The sequence below is a fragment of the Protobothrops mucrosquamatus genome, unplaced genomic scaffold (assembly GCF_001527695.2).
Source record: "Protobothrops mucrosquamatus isolate PMUCROS unplaced genomic scaffold, P.Mucros_1.0 scaffold1001, whole genome shotgun sequence".
NCBI classification, from domain to species: Eukaryota; Metazoa; Chordata; class Lepidosauria; order Squamata; family Viperidae; genus Protobothrops; species Protobothrops mucrosquamatus.
Genome location: NW_015387238.1, coordinates 187,517 through 207,907, shown reverse-complemented (window position 1 = coordinate 207,907; position 20,391 = coordinate 187,517). Strand labels below are relative to the sequence as shown.

General features: G+C 55.0%; 1 protein-coding gene across 1 annotated transcript in view; it reads left to right on the top strand.

The window, feature by feature from the left end:
• Positions 1-19,288, top strand: part of MEF2D (myocyte enhancer factor 2D) — a 45,290-nt gene extending 26,002 nt beyond the window's left edge. The window contains exons 4-10 of the mRNA XM_015819843.1: positions 1,016-1,226; positions 2,046-2,102; positions 5,656-5,849; positions 6,645-6,665; positions 9,365-9,491; positions 17,912-18,059; positions 18,925-19,288. Of these exons, the coding sequence (XP_015675329.1) occupies positions 1,016-1,226; positions 2,046-2,102; positions 5,656-5,849; positions 6,645-6,665; positions 9,365-9,491; positions 17,912-18,059; positions 18,925-19,288 (1,122 nt within the window). The remainder of the gene's footprint in view (positions 1-1,015; positions 1,227-2,045; positions 2,103-5,655; positions 5,850-6,644; positions 6,666-9,364; positions 9,492-17,911; positions 18,060-18,924) is intronic.
• Positions 19,289-20,391: the final 1,103 nt, after the last annotated feature.

Here is a 20,391-nt window from a genome sequence, read left to right as displayed (position 1 = left end):
AATCTTGTAGTGATTTGAACCATGGCTTTAAAGGTGGGAAGGAGTGAATATTCTCAACTGGCATCGAAAAGACGATGCTGGAGGCATCTGCTAGTTACCCTGGGGAGGAGACACCTTCTCTGGAGTGGACGGGCACCCCGGAAGCCCAAGGAGCCCAGGGCCTTGCTTTTCACACCAAGGACCCCTGCAGGGACCTCAGAGGGCAGCTAGTCCACCTTGCTGCTGGATTTAGATCTCCACTTAGCAGCATTCCTGCAAAAAGTCCTCCCCACCCCCGCTTAAATGGCCCCACCCTGAAGACAGCCCCTCCCAGATGTTTCCCAACTGCTAGCGAAGAAGAACATTTCTTGCCATCCGAGACTCTTGTGTGACTGGCTCCCCTCTCCAATTAACATGCCCGACTCTCTCGCTCCTTTGGAGATGGGCAGCTTGTAATAAGCTCATATAAAAATGAACTAATCGGTTTTTTAGCGCCCCCCTCCTCCCACCCCGGCTGTCCTGCTTGCTCATCTCACAAGCTGCTCCCTTTGCCAGACCCAAAATGCATCTCTGGAGTGGCTGCAGAACAAGGAGGGCTCCTGACCTCGCTGGGAGTGGAGATGAGTGGTTGTTACTTTTGTTCTTGCCCAGTTTGTGTCAGACTGAGGTTGCTAACTACTTCTTACCTGCTCTCTCCCTTTATTTCTGTCTTTGACTTTCGGGATTATTTTTGCTTGCTGACGAGTTTCACGCCCTCCGTCCTGCTTGGTCTGTGGGATGAACCGGGGGGTGGTGGGGGTTTCTGTCAGAGGTTTTGTTCGCCTCCCAACATTCCGAGCTCACGGCATTGCCCTAATCTGTGGGCCTGGGAGGCCGGCCGGCCATTGGTCCCTCCCGGATTCCTTGGAATCAAAAGTCTCCGACAGACTCTTGTCGCTGAGTGGTGGGTTCCCGCGAAGCGCAGGACAGCCGGTGGCGGAGGAGCCTTCCCCCTCGGCTCCCCCTCAGCCGGCTTTCCTGCCCCTTTTCTCTCCAGTCCTCCGTTCCTGCTCCCAACTTTGCCATGCCTGTGACGGTGCCAATGGCCAACCAGAACGCCCTGCCATTCAGCAACCCCGGGGGCTCCCTGGTGACCCCATCGCTAGTGACGTCCTCCTTGACCGACCCCCGGTTGTTGTCCCCGCAACAGCCAGCCCTCCAGCGCAACACCGTCTCCCCGGCGCTCCCGCAGAGGCCGGCCAGCGCAGGTACGGCCTTCTCCCTTCCTTCTTCTCCCTGGTGGGTTCTTAGGCAGTGTAAAAGGAATTGGGCAAACTCAGAAGAAAGAAAAGAGAGAAAGCAAAAGCAACCGAAGGAGCTCCTTTGGACATCCAGGCCACGGTTTGCCGAGCGCCAGTGGGTGAGCTCTGGCCTGGGGCATCTCCACAGCCCACCTTTCAGCGCTGGGGAAAGAACAGGAGGCCAGCGGGGTCAACCTTGGCCATGTGTACGCTGTGGGTAGACAAGGACAGGCAGTCCTGGACTTATGACTGTGTTGGAGCTTGCCCAGTTTGATCGTAAGTTGTGAAGATCATAAAGCAGGTCATCCCATGACCAATGCAATTTTATGATCTTTTTTTTGTGGTGGTCATTAAGCACATCACCACGGTTGTTAAGTGAATCCACTAAGCAACTGCTGTTAAGTGAACTCATTGTTTACTATGAGCTTTTGGCCAAAAACTGGAAGTAAATACTGGTTTTTGGCAAAAAATAAATAAATCATAAATTGTAGTCCTATGGCCATGGGACATGGCAAACGGCCATAAATGGGGGCAGTTTACAATTCTGGTCTTTTTTTTTTATGCGTTGTGGTTGATCTGAAATGTGATTCGGGTGTGTCCAGACATGATTTTCACATGTAGATATGCTTGGGATGCCCAGCTCTGGACAGGCCTCGCCTGAGGACTTAAGGGAGGTGGCAGTCATGGAGGTGCCATGATTTCCCCCCTCCCTTGGAAAGGGGGGCTTAGAGAAGCAGGGGGTCTCTGGTGGCTCCAGATGCAACTGACCCTTGGCCTTCTTCCTAGGGGCGATGCTCGGAGGGGAGCTCGGCAACACGAATGGAGCCTGTCCCAGCCCGGTGGGTGAGTAGCTGCGGCAGGGGCAGCCGGGGGAGGTTCAGGAGGCTGCCCCTCCAGAAGGGAAGAGGCTCTGGCGGAGCTCGGGGGTCACCCCAGGAAGGCCCCAGCACTTTGCATAGGCTCTGAGGCGCCCCCCCCGTGGCCTTTGTCCCTACTTCTCCCCCCCCATCCCTCCCCCCCCCCACTTGCAGTTTTGGCTCCTTCTGCCAAGACAGCCTTTTTGGGGTGTCCAAGAAGGAAGGGGGGAGCTTGAGACACCAAAGGAGCAAGTCAGTGGAGGGGGAGGGAATTTCACATGAGGGAGAACCAGTCGATCCCCTCGCCTTGTGCAGATTGGATTCCCTCTGCCACTAGCCTGAATGTTGATCAACAATTCTTTATATTGTGTCTGAATGTGTGTTGAGAATTTTATACATACATAAATACATACATATTTAGAGGGGGGGTTGTCTTAGGTAGCCATAACCCCCCCCCAAAAAAAAACCGAGAGAAGAGGCCACCTTTGAAGGTGCCTTACCTTGTGTTTGGGGGCCTCTCCCCCTTCTAGAGAAACATATTTTTTTTTTAAATTTTATTTTTAAAGTAGAAAAAATTATACATAGAATGCATTAACATACATACGTTTCAATTCTAACATTACACATTTTAGTTATATAACTATTAATGCATACTTATAATACCATCCCGACTCTCCCCCCACCCCATTATCCCCCTTCCCCTCCCTTCCCCCCCCTTCCCCTCCCTCGCTTCCCAGAACTGAACACAGGGTTACCAAGCCATTATAATATCCACAACTTATCTACCATACTCTCTAATTTTAAAATAAACAACATCCTAATTTCTTTAACCCCCTTCATAACATTCATTCTACTAACATAAGAAAAAAAATTTATTCATAACCTACATGATAATTTTTTATCTCATATCTCTTCTGTATATAAACTATCCATCTTTCCCATATTTTAATATATCTTTCCTGATATTGATCTTTCAAATACGCGGAGATTTTTGCCATCTCCGCCAGGTTAGAAACCTTATTTCTCCACTAGAGAAACATTGAATCCTAACAAAGGGGGCTGTTCTGTGCCACCCCCCCTTTTGCCAGCCAGCAGGTCAAAGTGGCTGAGGCCAAACCCGGCACCGGAGAGAGAAGCCGCCTTGGGCAGTGGGGAAGCTGAGCGGCGGAAAAACCTCCCTTGCAGGCTCCTTCAGGGAAGCTGCCCCAGAGGGAGAGACGGCCTCGGGTGGAGCCCAAAACTGGCGGGGTCCAGGCCAGCCAGTTTTTCTGCCCAGGCTTCAATTAGAGGCGGCCTTTTCCTTATTTGTCCCTGTCGGTTTCAAAACCGGCCGTTGCCTAGAATCCTCCTTCAGAGGACAGCCGTTCTGCGTTGCTTCAGAAATACGGCCAGATCCCTATTTTGACGATTCTGCCCTTAATTACAGCGTGTCAGCAGGCAGAGAGGCAGCATCCTGGCCGGCCCAAGCGGTCTGTCACCGGCTCTGCTGTGCCCGAGTGGCTGTGCACACCCAGCCAGCCAGCCTCTCTGGGGCTCTGGGGACCCTCCCCTCTCCTGTCTGTGCCAGGCGGAGGGGAGAGAGAAGCCATTCTCGGCCTGGTGATGCCCTGACCAGTTAGAGCCAACAGGCAGGACTCCTGCTGGCCTTGTCCGGCTTCATGAGCAACTTCCTTCGCTCTTTCCCATCTTTCTGGCCAGGAAGGGCTGCCCTGGATCCCTCACCCCCCAAAAAAAAACCCCCTCTTTTAGCTGAGCCCACTGGAGACTGGTGACTGGAGGAACACAGAAAAATTCCGTAACCAGCTTCAGCACCTTCCTTGAGGGCAGCCCATCAGTGGCTTTGATGTTTTTTAGCATGCTTCACGTGCTAAAAAGTTAAATTTTTAGAATGAAACACAGCAAAGGCCCAAGCGGTCGAAGCTGCCCTGGGGGGTTGGCAAAAGGGGGCTTGGAGGCGGAAGAGAGCGGCAGCCCCTGGAAGCTCCAGGAGAGGCAGCCGGGCACTGAGGTCCAGCGGGCATCTTCCTTCCCAGCAGGGCTGCTGGCCACAAGACTCTGCCGAGGAGAGGGTGGGGGGGTCTCAGAGGAGGAACCGGGCTGCAGGGTCCCAGAGAGGGAGAGGCCCTGCTGATTGTGGGGAAAGTGATCAGTCTTAGCCCAGGCCCCCTCTGCCCCTCCCGGCTCCTCTCCGTTTGCCAGAGCAGCCCCCACGTCAGCTGTTGTGAGCGGCTGTTCCAGCTTGCAACTTGGCAAGGTCCCTGAATGTCAGCATTGACGTCACGAAAACATTCCCCTCGTTCCAGGAAATGGGAGCAGGGAGAGCCCTGGGCAGGCTTGCGCGAGACCTGGAGGGCCACCCGGGACCACTTTCTCTGGGCTCTCCTCTCCGGCTGCAGAGGGCCGCAGGGCGCTGGCAGAGGCCACGTCTTGGCGCTTGGGCGCAGCGCCAGGCCAGGCTCAGGCTCCCTGCCACTTTACATGGGAGGTTAAATCTGTGCCCCCCTTCCCCCCCCCCCAAAGTTTTGCTGCTTACACTAAAGCAGCGTTTCTCCACTCTGGCCATTCTATGATGGGTGAGCTAAAACTCCCAGAATTCCCCAGCCAGCCTGGAGTTGAAGTCTGCCCATTTTAAAGTTGCCAAGGTTGAGAAACCCGCCTTTAAAGCTTGTGCCAGGGACTCTGGGCTGACCAAAACCGCCTCTGCTGAGGCCGCAGCTCCCCTAATTTCTCGGCCGGTGGGAAGCCAACTGGGTGATGGTGCTGTTGGGCAAGTGGAGGCTTCTGGTCTGCGGCTCAGATGAACCCACCCAGCTGCTGAGGCTATAAGCAGCCAGGCAGCGGCTGGGGGAGGCAGAGGCCTGCAGAGCCAGCCCGGGCACCAAGCCCACTGAAGGGCGTTCCTGGGTGCCTAAGGAATGCCAGGGCAAAGGGATACAGAACGAGCCCACAGATGCCTTTAGGAAGATGGCAGGTGCCCTTTGCCCCTTGGCAACTGCCGTGGTCGGATGGCCCCGTGATGTTGGGGGCTATGAGCCGTGGTGGTGCAGTTCAGCAGTTCAAATCTCATCGGGCTACTCGGCCTTCCATCCTTCCGAGATCGGTAAAATGAGGACCCAGCAATAGGCTGACTCTGTAAACCACTTAGAGAGGGCTGTAAAGCACTATGAAGCGGTATATAAGTCTAAGGGCTAGTGCTAAGTGCTAACGCCGACCTCTCCATTTACTGGCATGTTGGCACCCACCAAAGGGAGAGCGCCCTGGCCTGCTTGGTATCCCTGGTTGGTTCTGGGATGGGCTCAGACGGCTCAGAGTGACAGGGACCACCAGCTTAGGGCTGGTGGTCCCTGCCCTGTCCATCCAAATTGCCTCCGGAGAGCTCGTGTTTCAGCAAAAGCCGTCTCTGCTCGCTGCTCCGGGGTGGGCCTTCAGAAACCCTGTGCAAGTAAGAAAACCTGGGGTTGGTTATTTCAGGAACATATAATTTGCATTGGTTGCAGTGGAGAAGGGAGACATTCAGATGGCTTTGTCCTCTCCTGCAGGCAACGGCTACGTCAGCGCCAGGGCCTCCCCGAATCTCCTCCCCGTCTCCAACGGAAACAGTTTAGGCAAGGCCGTCCCAGCAAAGTCACCCCCGCCGCCTCCCACACACAGCAACCCACTGGCCACGAACATCCGTAAGCCGGACCTCCGTGTCATCACCTCTCAGGGCGGGAAAGGCCTCATGCAGCACCTGGTGAGTCCAACTGCGAGGATCTGAACCCTGAAATTCCTCCCAGTCTTCCGTTCCTCTTTGTGAATGCACAAAACATCTGCCTTCTAGTCAGAGGATGCTTCTTTGTGACCGGAGATGGCCAAGCGATTGTTTGCGAGGCTCTTAGACCCTCTGAAGACAGGAAGTGGGGCGGGGCTTGCCGACATTGATGTCCCAGTCCAGTCTGACCCTCTTCTGTATCAGCTGCCCTAAAATGGGCCGTTTGGATCTGTCTAAAGAAAATGCCCCCCCTCAGCCTTTTATGGGAACAGCCTCTTGGCAGGCAAAATTCTGTTTTCTACTGAAATCAAGCTTTGGCTTTCCCAAAGCTCCACTTTGGTCTAGCAAAATTATTTTAATCTGTTTGTCTATCTAATTAATGGCATTGATCTGCAAGATTGCATCGGTTTGCAATGCTGGCTAGGGAATTCTGGGAGTTGAAGTCCATAGGTCTTAAAGTTGCCAAGGTTGGACACTTCTGTCCTATACGCTTTGTCAAAGGGGTTGATATAGTATCCACGAGAGGGCCGCTTTGGGCAGAGTTTGCCTAGGTGCAGCCAGACAGTTCCAAAATTAAGGTAACTATTTCCTGCATTGATGTTTTCCATCTGGAAGTTCCCCAGGCTTTAAAAAAAAAAAATTAGATGAATTAGCACAGAAGTGACTTTTTGTGATCCACAAATGAAATAGAATTCTCAATGAATGTGGGAAGCAATATCAGAATTAGGAATTAAATGTAATAAGTTTCCTTTGCTTTCATTTTTATTCTGCATCCAGACGGACGATCAGTTGGATCTGGTAAGTTATGCATGGGTGTGCCTGTGTGTGTGTGTATGTGTGTGTGTGTGTGTGTGTGTTTGTCTGTATGCATACACAAAGATCTTTGGGCAACTGCTGTCCTAAAATGGTGAGTTGGATGTTGGGGCCTCCTAGAGAAAACGGGCTTCTACATAGGCTTCTGGCCTCTTCTGAGGGGTCTGGGTGGTTTTCCTCCTGGGGGTGCATGCTTGCCAACTGCATAAATTGCCTGTCTCCACCCCCCACCCCCCAGCATTGGCAGCTCTCACTCTGACAGGCTCCTCTTTGGGCCAGATCGCCCTCTCTCTTGCCCTTCCTTGGTGAGAATTGGCCCCCAATCCTCCCCCCACCACGCAGCACCCCCTTGTTGCATGCTCCATCGGGTTCCTTTGGGTCCTGCCATCGAGTGAGAGGCGGGGGCTGCCTCTCTTCACTGCCCCCGTGGGGGGTGCCGTGGCTCCCCCGGCACTGATCACCAGTATTCTCCCTAACGCAGCCCAGTTAGCCCACTGGATCTGGCCCATGGTGGATGTGCCCCTCTGAGCCTCTGCTGCATCCTGTGCCCACGTCCCTAGAAGAGAGCTTGGCACATTGCTGGGGTGCCGATGGAGGCACCCCAGGCTAAGAGCCGGAGCGCTGCTTCCTGGGGACCCAAGGGCCCCCCCAAATTGTTTTGGAAGAGGTTCAGCACCCCCCTCTGAAGCAAGATTCTCATGACAGAGGAAGCAGAGCAGAAATGGGGCCAAAGGTGCCCGTGGGGGAGGGGCAGTTGCTTTGCTTCCCTGAGTGAGGAGCCATTGTCCTTGCCACACCCAGGCCGGGCACTGCCCAGGGGGCTTTTCCTTTACCGGGAGGGACTCCCCTCTCGAGCACTGGGGGGCTCTGGTGTCCCTTGAGAGGGGAGGAGGAGGGCTCAAGGCCAGGCATGGGGGGGGAGGTCTCCCTCTTCCCCCTGGAATAAGGTTGGCTACTGCTCACAGTGGGAGAGGTGGTGGGGTCTAGTCCACACTCAGCCATGGGCTCCCCCACACACGTACACACTGGATTGCTGTAGGAGTTTCCAAGGGGAGGGAAGAAGGTCTGCACTTGTGGGCGTTACTGGTGGGAGGAGAAATTGGGGTGAAATGCAATAACATTTTGTTGCTGCATAAACGATACGCATTGTGTGTCCGTTGGGATCAATGAGAGGATTGTAGGGAATCGGATCTCTCTTCAGTGTAAACCCTGAAGCAAGGACCCCTCCTCAGTTGCCTTGGACCTGTCCCTGCCTACCCAGGCCCCTGCCCCACCTCTCAGCCGGGGCGCCTTTGGCATGGAGGATCAGGAGACAGAAGATGCTCTGAGGGCCAAGGAGGGGTCCAGAGAGGGGGAAACCTGGGGTGGGCTTCTGGACACGAGGAGGAGGAGGAGGAAGAGGAGGAAGGCAGCTCCGTCCGGGTGTTGAAAGCCAGCCCCTGTCCCACTGCTTAGGGGTGGGGGGATACTCTCCACCTTCACCTTCTTGGCTGGTTTGGCCAACATGCTTCTCTTAGCTAAACTGGGCTAAGACGTTTGGCTCGGCGTGTCTGGATCCTGCCATTCCCCTAGCACAGTGGTTCTCAACCTTTTTAATGCCACAACCCCAACCGGTCGTAAGTCGAGGACTAAACCGGTCGTAAGTCGAGGACTTTCCCTGCCCGGGAGCGCCGCGCATGCGTGGTTCCGCCCCCTGCGCCGGCCGAGGCGTAGCTGGCAAGCGGCAGAGACGGAGCAGGCCGACCACCAGCTGGCCCAGCCCAAGGGAGGTAAGGCACCCGCCGGAAAAGGGGGAAAAAATGGCGGACAAAAAAAATGGCGACCCCCATGAAATGGTCGATCGACCCCAAATGGGGTCCCGACCCACAGGTTGAGAACCGCTGCCCTAGCATGAGGTGAGCCCAGCCAGAAGGTGGGTGATGGTTCAGGCATTACAGGCGAAACGAGCCCTGGAGTGGCCTTTTATTAGTCCAGCTTTAGGTTTCGTATCTGGTGAGAACCAGATGTTCCTTTGCATTGCCCGAGAGCTCAGGAGGGCAGGGCGTTCTCCCCCCCCTTTTTCCAGCTCCAGAGGAGCCCTGGGAGGAGCCAGGGAGCTTTGAGGTTGGCAGAGGTGGTGCCTTGTGGGGTTGAACGGGCAAGGCAACCGGGGGGGGGGGTCAAGCTGTGAGAGGTGCGGTTTGCCACATGCCTGAGCCATGTGTGGCCATGGTGAACCACGGAGCCTCCATTGGCAGGAAAGGGTTGAGCAGTTCAAGACGACCCCCGAGGGCTCCAGGGTCTTTGCGCCGCAGAGGACAGTCGGCTGTGTTCACAGCTCCCATTTTGCTCTCGTCAGCCCAGTGCTGAACAAGGGCGAAGCGCCTGGAGAGCCCAGATTTACTGCCCTGGCCCTGGGCTGCACCTGGCCCTGCTCCCTCAGCCATGGCCCACGGAGTGCCTGGGGGCAGGGGAGAAGCATTCAGGGGGAGAGAAGACCTCCATCCTCAGGATGGCACATTGGGAGGAATGGCATCCAGTAGCCCCGAGGACCACCGGCTTCCCTTGCTTTCCTTGGCATGAGGCTCCGATGTGAGGGACTTGCGCCTTCCCCATGAGGCAAACGTCCGAGAGCCCCTTCTCTGAAAGCCCACCCCCTCCTCCTCTTTCAGCTTCCCTGTCTCTTTCTTTCTCTCCCTTAGCAGAACGCCCAAAGACTCATGGTGTCTCAAGCCACGCATTCTTTGACCACGCCGGTCGTTTCGGTGGCCACGCCCAGCCTGCTGACCCAGGGGCTGCCCTTCTCAGCGATGCCCACGGCGTACAACACAGGTGAGACCCTGCCCGGGAAGAGGGAGGAGGCCGGCGTTCTCTCGTTGGGCTTCCGTGGCCCCTAGGAATTGAGACGCCCGAGCAGAGGTGGGAGCAGGGTCCCCCCCCTCTGAAAAGCAGGCACGACGCTGTGTGAGTGAAAAGTTGCCGTTGGAGGAGCTCAGCCAGGATCAAGGGACCTCTGTGGAAATCGTCAGTCCTCCGGGTCACGGTTGTCCCAGAGGAGCTTTTCAAAAGGCACAACTGGACTTTCTTTTTCCTTGAAGGCATTTCATGTCTTCTCATCAGTTCTGAAGAAGCGTCTTGGGTGAGAAGCGAACCGTCTCCAAGAAAAAAACAAAGGGAGTCCCATGATTAAGGGACCCTCTCCTGCGATGGCCAGCCTTGGAGCTTCTGCCCATCCGAAAGATTGTGTTTAGAAGCAAGCAGGGGGAGACCTTTTTTTCAGAAGGGAGGGGAAAACAGGTGCCTTAAGCATCTGCAAGGCCACTTTGCCTTTTGACAGTCTTCATTTTTTGGCTCCCTCCATTCTGGGAGGGATTTGAGGGGCCGGGCCTTTCCGTAGAAGCCACAGCAAGCCCAGCCGCAGCGGGGATGGTAGCTCCGTTGTGGAGCCTGGCAAGGGCCTGGGTGCTGTTGGGGAAAAGGAAAGCGCCCCACCTGCAAGGCCCACCTGGCTCAGGGGGAGGCTGGCCTTTCAGAGGGACGGGGGGGAAGGGAGGGGGGGCCTGTCCGAGGGGTTTGGGTGAAGGAAAGCTGTGCAACTGGCTGGGAAGGCCTGGGACCCGCCCAAGAGACCTGGCCCTTCGCTGGCCACCTGGAGGGAGAGGCGCCTTTCCCAGGGGTGAGTCACTCGTCTTCCAAGTGTGAACATCTCGCTCCCTCCGGCCGGCCGGCCTGCTTGGGGAGGCAGTCACCTGTTAATATTGTTGAGCGTTGTGTCATTTGGCAGGGTTTCACATAGCAGTGCAATCTGCTCACCCTTCCAGCCCCCCCCTCCCCCCAGGCGTTGGGAAGGATCCTCTGCCAAACAGACCAGTGACTCAGCCCCCCCCCTCTTCAGGGGAAGGGCTGGCACTGAAAAGCCCCCCAAGCTACATCTCTGCCCTCTGGCTGCATTGGGCTGCAGTGCTGTCAGTGGAGAAGGAGACGTAGCAGAGAATTCTCGGCTCAGTCGTGACTTTTGGGAGGATTAGACGGTTGTGTCTGTGTCTGTGTCTGTGTGTGTGTATCAGAAACTGCAGACTCCCCCAAAGAGAAGGGATGAGGTAGAAGGACCCAACCAAGAGGCCCCCAAGCATTCTGATGGCCCAGAGAAACCCTTTCTGACCTGCCTCCAGGGAGATTTTCTTCAACGATGTGGCTTCTCTGGAGAAGAGGGGGGGGGGGGTCCTCGGGTCCTTCCCTTCTCCCGTGAGGAGCCCCACCAAAGAGAGTCTCATCAGGCTGGGCTGCTGCTGCCACCCAGCAGTTTCAAGGTGGGAAGAGAAACTTTGGGTGTCGGAATTCATGCAAGGCGATGACAGGTCTGTGGCATGGAGAGTCTTCCCGCCCCGTAGCAGGCTGGGTGTGTAATAGATTGTGAAAAATTAGTTATGCAGAAAAACAGGCCCAAACTTCCTTCTTTCCCCATCAGAGCCTCTCTTCCTCAATCGGTGGTGGCTCGGGGGAATATATTCTTCCTGCAGAAAAGAGAAGCACCGACTCAAATCTCTTTGCTTCCCGTAGCTCTCCGGGCTGCCTGCCTGTCTTCCCTCTCGCTTTGAGGAAGGGGGGGGGGCAAACAAACCGGCCGGTTTCTCTTGGTTGGTTGGTTGGGCTCCCGTCTGGAGTTCTGCTTTATCTCACTTTGCAGCAAAAAGGCTCCTCTTTTCTGCTAGGGGCAGGAGCTACAGCTGCATCTGCAACACGTAGTAGAATCCTAGATAGGGAAGGGACCTTGGAGGTCATCTAGTCCAATCCCCCGGGCCAGTGCAGGTATCTTCATGCCCTCCTGGACAAAAGGTCTTTTCTTGAAAACCTCCAGGAATGGAGCCCCCACAGCTTCGGGAGGAAAGCTAACCCACTGTTTCTTGGGCAGGAGAAAAATAAACTCCTCCTCCCTCTTTCAAGTTGGGCCCCCCTCTCAGTAAAGCTTCCGGCCTTTTCTATTTCCTGATTTCAAAAGCTACTACTGGCCCAAACCTGGTTTATCCTTAATAAGCAGCCAGCTTGTCCCTTTATGTCCACAGATGGTCTGTCAGGAAGACTGCCGGCCTCTCTGGTGCTCTAAAGACAGCCGCATGCTTGGTTACAGTATATGGGTTCTTAGAATTTTATTTATTTATTATCCTTTATTTATCCATTCATTCATTCAAATTCTACTGCTGCCCATCTCAGCCAAGTGACTCTTACTATAGTCTAAAACTATAAAACAGTTAAAAACAATTAAAAGCAATAAAATAAATAAATAAATAAGATCTTGGGCAGGGCACAAGGGCCCGGTGACTAAAGACGCTGAGCTTGTCAGCTGGAAAGGCCGGGTTCAAGACCCAAGCTCTGCGCCGTGGGGCCGGCTCCTCTTCCGTGCCCCGTAAGATAAATAGATGAAGAGGTTCCACTTTGGTGGGAAGGGAACCGTGTTAGCCACAGGACCACGGAGAATGCCAGGAAGCGGAGACCAGCACCTCCCCCAAGAGTCGGACACTGTCGCCTGGACAGGGAAACCTCCACCTGGATCCCCTGGGACGACCAGTTTGCAGCTGATACTCGGACGTCTCGGAGGAGCACAGCTGCCGGACTGGAAGGAATTGGGGGCTGCGAGCAGCTCAGGGCCTTCTAGCTGCAGGATCGGCCAAATGCCGGTTGCTGCTTCTCCAAAGGCCGCCTTGTGTCTCCGGCTGCTTTGATAACGTGGAGGATCCAGGAGCTCGGCTGGCTGGCTGGTTCTCCGGGTGTTAGTGAGGGTGGCACCCCCCCACACCCCCACTCCCCCAAGGCTGCAAGGGAGGCCAAGAGGGTGCCAAGGGCGCCATCTAGCGGCCTGTCGTTTGAAAAACTATCTAGATCGAGGTCAACTGTAGAATTGCCAAGGCAAGTTCTGCATTTGGCAGACTGCGAACTAACGTGTGGGACCGCCGTGGAATAAGCCTTGCTACTAAGCTTAAGGTTTACCAGGCAGCAGTGCTAACTACCCTGATGTATGCTAGTGAGACCTGGACAGTGTACAGGAGGCACGTCAGGCAACTGAATTACTTCCACATGACTTGCCTTCGCAGAATTCTGAGGATCCGGTGGCAGGATAAGATACCAGATACAGAGGTCCTCTCCAGAGCAGGCCTATCATCAGTTTACACTCTGTTGATGAAAGCCCAGATGCGCTGGGCAGGCCACGTGGTAAGGATGCCAGACCATCGCATCCCTAAACAGCTCTTCTAGGGTGAGCTGTCTCAAGGAAAGCGATCGCACGGGGGACAAAAGAAGCGATACAAAGACACGCTGAAAGCATCTCTCAAGTCCCTGGATATCGACACCATCTCTTGGGAATTTTTGGCACATGATCGACCGACATGGCGTACCCTGGTTTACCAGGGGTGCCAGACATATGAACATAGAAGCACAATCTTGGCACAAGAGAAGCGAGCACTCCGTAAAGCCAGAGCTGCAAATGCTGAAGCAACAGTGTCCACATTTCTCTGGTTCAGTATGTGGCAGAACATTCCGTGCTAACATCGGTCTCATCAGCCATCTACGGACACACCGCTGATGGCCCACAATCCACAAGATGTCAAGGTCTTCATCGAAAAATGGATGGACGAACAACATTAGACCAGTCTTTCTCAACCTTGGCAACTTTAAGCGTAAGACTTCAACTCCCAGAATTCCCCAGCCAGCCTAGCTGGGGATGCAGCGAAGACAAGCTGTTGGGTGTCTGCTGATGAAGGAGCTGCATCCATGGCTGGATACATTTCTTGGATCCAGACTCTTTCTCTTATTTCTTCCTTTATTTAATTTGATTCAATTTGTGTGCCACCAGATTCCCAATGAACCCGGGCAGCTCACAATACTTAAAACAAGGGAAATTCAGTAATACCTATTTTTAAAAAAATTAAACAGATTGGATAGGAATGAAGCAAAGGGCCTTCACCCTCCCTCACCAAAGGCCTGGGACAGAAACCAAGTCTTCAAGCCCCTTTGAAACAACAGCAGGGTGGGGGCTGCCCACAACCTGGGGGGGGAAGCCTCATTGGAGAGGGCAGGGCCTATGGCAGGGAAACACACTTCCAGGGTCCCCACGGATGGCACCGTTTAATCGGAAGAACTTGGAGCATGCCAACCTGGCCAAAATTGAAGCAATGGGCAGATATTATGGGAGGCAGGGGTCCTTCAAATAAGCAGGCCCTGTGCCAGGAAGGGTTCGTGGGTAACTGGCACCTTGAGTGGCACCCAGAAGCAAACGGCCAAGAAGTGCAATCCACCCTGGGCCAGTTGGAATTTCTGGGCAGCCTTCAAGGGCAGCTNGGGGGGGAAGGGAGGGGGGGCCTGTCTGAGGGGTTTGGGTGAAGGAAAGCTGTGCAGCTGGCTGGGAAGGCCTGGGACCCGCCCAAGAGACCTGGGCCTTCGCTGGCCACCTGGAGGGAGAGGCGCCTTTCCCAGGGGTGAGTCACTCGTCTTCCAAGTGTGAACATCTTGCTCCCTCCGGCCGGCCGGCCTGCCTGCTTGGGGAGGCAGTCACCTGTTAATATTGTTGAGCGTTGTGTCATTTGGCCGGGTTTCACATAGCAGTGCAATCTGGTCACCCTTCCAGCCCCCCCTCCCCCCCAGGCGTTGGGAAGGATCCTCTGCCAAACAGACCAGTGACTCAGCCCCCCCCCTCTGGCTGGGGGAGGGGGGGTCTTCTCCTCTGCCTCTTCAGGGGAAGGGCTGGCACTGAAAAGCCCCCCAAGCTACATCTCTGCCCTCTGGCTGCATTGGGCTGCAGTGCTGTCAGTGGAGAAGGAGACGTAGCAGAGAATTCTCGGCTCAGTCGTGACTTTTGGGAGGATTAGACAGCTGTGTCTGTGTCTGTGTCTGTGTCTGTGTGTATCAGAAACTGCAGACTCCCCCAAAGAGAAGGGATGAGGTAGAAGGACCCAACCAAGAGGCCCCCAAGCATTCTGATGGCCCAGAGAAACCCTTACCGACCTGCCTCCAGGGAGACTTCTTCAACGATGTGGCTTCTCTGGAGAAGAGGGGCGGGGGGTCCTCGGGTCCTTCCCTTCTCCCGTGAGGAGCCCCACCAAAGAGAGTCTCATCAGGCTGGGCTGCTGCCGCCACCCAGCAGTTTCAAGGTGGGAAGAGAAACTTTGGGTGTCGGAATTCATGCAAGGCGATGACAGGTCTGTGGCACGGAGAGTCTTCCCGCCCCGTAGCAGGCTGGGTGTGTAATAGATTGTGAAAAATTAGTTATGCAGAAAAACAGGCCCAAACTTCCTTCTTTCCCCATCAGAGCCTCTCTTCCTCAATCGGTGGTGGCTCGGGGGAATATATTCTTCCTGCAGAAAAGAGAAGCACCGACTCAAATCTCTTTGCTTCCCGTAGCTCTCCGGGCTGCCTGCCTGTCTTCCCTCTCGCTTTGAGGAAGGGGGGGGGGGCAAACAAACTGGCCAGTTTCTCTTGGTTGGTTGGTTGGGCTCCCGTCTGGAGTTCTGCTTTATCTCACTTTGCAGCAAAAAGGCTCCTCTTTTCTGCTAGGGGCAGGAGCTACAGCTGCATCTGCAACACGTAGTAGAATCCTAGATATGGAAGGGACCTTGGAGGTCATCTAGTCCAATCCCCCGGGCCAGTGCAGGTATCTTCATGCCCTCCTGGACAAAAGGACTTTTCTTGAAAACCTCCAGGAATGGAGCCCCCACAGCTTCGGGAGGAAAGCTAACCCACTGTTTCTTGGGCAGGAGAAAAATAAACTCCTCCTCCCTCTTTCAAGTTGGGCCCCCTCTCAGTAAAGCTTCCGGCCTTTTCTATTTCCTGATTTCAAAAGCTACTACTGGCCCAAACCTGGTTTATCCTTAATAAGCAGCCGGCTTGTCCCTTTATGTCCACAGATGGTCTGTCAGGAAGACTGCCGGCCTCTCTGGTGCTCTAAAGACAGCCGCATGCTTGGTTACAGTATATGGGTTCTTAGAATTTTATTTATTTATTATCCTTTATTTATCCATTTATTCATTCAAATTCTACTGCTGCCCATCTCAGCCAAGTGACTCTTACAAGTCTAAAACTATAAAACAGTTAAAAACAATTAAAAGCAATAAAATAAATAAATAAGATCTTGGGCAGGGCACAAGGGCCCGGTGACTAAAGATGCTGAGCTTGTCAGCTGGAAAGGCCGGGTTCAAGACCCAAGCTCTGTGCCGTGGGGCCGGCTCCTCTTCCGTGCCCCGTAAGATAAATAGATGAAGAGGTTCCACTTTGGTGGGAAGGGAACCGTGTTAGCCACAGGACCACGGAGAATGCCAGGAAGCGGAGACCAGCACCTCCCCCAAGAGTCGGACACGTCCGTCGCCTGGACAGGGAAACCTCCACCTGGATCCCCTGGGACGACCAGTTTGCAGCTGATAACTCGGAAAACGTCTCGGGGGACCACAGCTGCTGGACTGGAAGGAATTGGGGGCTGCGAGCAGCTCAGGGCCTTCTAGCTGCAGGATCGGCCAAATGCCGGTTCCTGCTTCTCCAAAGGCCGCCTTGTGTCTCTGGCTGCTTTGATAACGTGGAGGATCCAGGAGCTCGGCTGGCTGGCTGGTTCTCCGGGTGTTAGTGAGGATGCCACCCCCCACCCCCACTCCCCCAAGGCTGCAAGGGAGGCCAAGAGGGTGCCAAGGGCGCCATCTAGCGGCCTGTCGTTTGAAAAACTATCTAGATCGAGGTCAACTGTAGAATTGCCAAGGCAAGTTCTGCATTTGGCAGACTGCGAACTAACGTGTGGGACCGCCATGGAATAAGCCTTGCTACTAAGCTTAAGGTTTACCAGGCAGCAGTGCTAACTACCCTGATGTATGCTAATGAGACCTGGACAGTGTACAGGAGGCACGTCAGGCAACTGAATTACTTCCACATGACTTGCCTTCGTAGAATTCTGAGGATCCGGTGGCAGGATAAGATACCAGATACAGAGGTCCTCTCCAGAGCAGGCCTATCATCAGTCTACACTCTGTTGATGAAAGCCCAGATGCGCTGGGCAGGCCACGTTGTAAGGATGCCAGACCATCGCATCCCTAAACAGCTCTTCTAGGGTGAGCTGTCTCAAGGAAAGCGATCGCACGGGGGACAAAAGAAGCGATACAAAGACACGCTGAGAGCCTCTCTCAAGTCCCTGGATATCGACACCATCTCTTGGGAACTCTTGGCGCATGATCGACCGACATGGCGTACCCTGGTTTACCAGGGTTGCCAGACATGAACACAGAAGGACAATCTTGGCACAAGAGAAGCGAGCACTCCGTAATGCCAGAGCTGCAAATGCTGAAGCAACAGTGTCCACATTTCTCTGTTCAGTATGTGGCAGAACATTCCGTGCTAACATCGGTCTCATCAGCCATCTACGGACACACCGCTGATGGCCCACAATCCACAAGATGTCAAGGTCTTCATCGAAAAATCGATGGACGAACAACATTAGACCAGTCTTTCTCAACCTTGGCAACTTTAAGTGTTAAGACTTCAACTCCCAGAATTCCCCAGCCAGCCTAGCTGGGGATGCAGCGAAGACAAGCTGTTGGGTGTCTGCTGATGAAGGAGCTGCATCCATGGCTGGATACATTTCTTGGATCCAGACTCTTTCTCTTATTTCTTCCTTTATTTAATTTGATTCAATTTGTGTGCCACCAGATTCCCAATGAACCCGGGCAGCTCACAATACTTAAAACAAGGGAAATTCAGTAATACCTATTTTTAAAAAAATTAAACAGATTGGATAGGAATGAAGCAAAGGGCCTTCACCCTCCCTCACCAAAGGCCTGGGACAGAAACCAAGTCTTCAAGCCCCTTTGAAACAACAGCAGGGTGGGGGCTGCCCACAACCTGGGGGGGAAGCCTCATTGGAGAGGGCAGGGCCTATGGCAGGGAAACACACTTCCAGGGTCCCCGCGGATGGCACCGTTTAATCGGAAGAGCTTGGAGCATGCCAACCTGGCCAAAATTGAAGCAATGGGCAGATATTATGGGAGGCAGGGGTCCTTCAAATAAGCAGGCCCTGTGCCAGGAAGGGTTCGTGGGTAACTGGCACCTTGAGTGGCACCCAGAAGCAAACGGCCAAGAAGTGCAATCCACCCTGGGCCAGTTGGAATTTCTGGGCAGCCTTCAAGGGCAGCTCGTTGCAGGAGCATCTTGCAGTAGTCAAGCTGTGCAGACAGGGCGTGAGCCAGCGGGCTGGGAACGCTTGGCCTGACCTTTCTGCTTCCTTCCAGACTACCAGCTGAGCAGTGTGGAGCTCTCCTCCCTCCCGGCCTTCAGCTCGCCCACCAGCCTGTCTCTGGGCAGTCTCTCTGCCTGGCAGCCACAACCACAACAGCTGCAGCCGCAGCCGCAGATCCCGGCCTCCCTCAGCAACTTAATGTAAGTGGCTCATCTGGGCCAGCCAGCCGGGCAGGGCGGCTCCCCCCTGGAGAATTTGCTCTCGGCCGAGGTGGGGCAGGGGGTTATTTTAAGGTAATGCCTTGAATGGGAGTTTGGAATATTTTAGACATGCCTTCCTTTGCTATTTTAGCTGTGGAGCTGGGTGGAGAAGGGAGGGAGGGAGGGATGGGAGAAATTAGGTAAGAGGGGGGAAAAAGCAGGAAGGAGGGAGGAAGGGAAAGATGAAGGAAGAGAAAAGAAGAATATTGCTAGATATTCTCAGTGAATTGCAAAAGCCCGTGAAAATAGGTGTTTCTTGAGGCACCCGAGACAAGCCGGGCTTCCCAGGGCTTGCAAAGGCTTGCCCTTTCTCTGAAATTGGCTGAAACCATGGCCTCCTGAAACCAGGATGGAGATTTTCCAGGTTGCTCCTCTCTGGGGTGGGGAAGGGCGGTGTGCGGCCATGTGGTGTGATGGTCCGCAACAGAGCCTGCCTCTTGAACCCCCACCTCCACTTCCAGCGGAAACTCGTTTCCCCCGCAAGGGCGCCTTGTTTGGCAGGTGAATTACTGGGTTGCAGGTCGTCCTCAACTTACGGCCAGTCACTTAGCAACTGTTCAAAATTATAATAGACCCCCCAGTTCTGAACTTCCAATGGCCATCCCTCCCCCCCCCACACCACTGCATTTTGAGCACTCTTTGGCAACTGGCCTCTGTTTGTGGCTGGTTGCCCTTTCCCACAGTCACATGACCACCGTCTGACGTTTTTGCCCAAAGCTCGGTTTCCAGCGGATGGGAAGGAAGCCATCTCGGAGTCCGGCCCTGCCTTCCTCGCCCCCTCACCCCCTTCTCCTTTCTCTGCCAGACAAGGAAGCCGTCTGCCGCACGCTGCTGCCGCCGCCGCCTCCATCTGCGCCGCCACCTTGACAGTCAACACCAGCCCCAGCATCAGCATCAAGTCGGAACCCGTCTCACCTAGCCGGGAGCGCAACAGTGGCACCCCGCTCTCCTCCTCTCCCTTCTCCCACCAGGCCCGCCACGAGCCCAGCGGACGCTCGCCCGTGGACAGTCTCAGCAGCAACGCCAGCTCCTACGAGGGCCCCCCCGAGCGGGAGGACCCCTCCCGGCCCGACTTTGGCTCCTCCCTCGGGCTCCTGAGACCCAGCGCCGAGGCCGAGGGGGAGAACCCCTCCATCAAACGCATGCGCTTGGATGCCTGGGCCACGTAACTGCCCCCCACGTGGCCCCCCCTTTCCTGCAGGGGGCTCTCGGCTCCCCCCCGTAGTTGTGTTGGGGGGAGTGGAAAAGGAGGAGGGAGGGGGGAGGGGAGGCATGGGGAGGGGGAGGGGCTTATTATCAACTGCCTGAAAAATAGCTTTAGGATTTTGTAGGCATCTGTTTTAGGACGAAAAGGCCCCGAGGATCTTCCAAGAATCGGCCTCCCTGAGTGGCAGCCACCTCTTGGCCCAGGGTCTGGGGCGATCGCTGGCTCCGCAAGAGGGTCAGGGTGGGGATGGGGCGGAGGTCTCCCTTTGGCCGCTTCTAGTCCTGATTGAAAGAAAGAGGAGAGTGCCTTTGGGGGGTGTCCAGGTGGCTAAGAGAGGAGACGGCAGGTTTGCGGCCCAGCATGGGATGGAGCCAGGGTTTCCTCCCAAGCAGCCGCTTTAAGCCAGGAGAGAAAGGGTTAAACCTGCCAGGGGGGGGGCAGCTGGAATGGGGTTACCAGGTGAGCGAAGGCTGGAGAAATGCAATAGCTTTTGAGGGTGAGGGAACTCTCCCCTCCACTCTTTCCAAACTTTTGATAATCTGGGGCACAGGGTTTTTTCCTTGGATAAAATATGGAGGCACCCCTTGTTTGCACGCTCCAGAACCCACAGAGACTTTCCCGGGTCCCTGCTTGTCCTGCCCTTGTCAGCTGTGCGCAGGCAGCTCCCTTCCGTGGCGGGGGGCAGGGCTGGGCCCATGTTGCACGGCACAAGAGAGCCCGTTGTGACTCTCCCTGGAGACAGCCGGGCAGCTGCAAGAGACATTTGCTGGAGGAGAGCTGGCGGGGGCGACGGGTCAGTGATGCCATTGTGGGGTGGGCCTGGGCCCCCCCATGGCCCCCCCCACATTTGCTGGAGGGATGAAAACGGCAAGACTTGCTTGGGGAGGGGGAGCCATTGGGACACCTTTTCACACACTGCATGGTTCACACTAGAGAGGATGCAGCTGTCAGAGCGTTTCTCGCCCTTTTCAATCCCCGGCTTGTCCCCTTCTTAGTCCAGTGAAAGTTTCACTTGTTTGGCAACCCTGTTGGAGAAGAGAGAGGGGGGCGGTGGAGAGCAGCCGA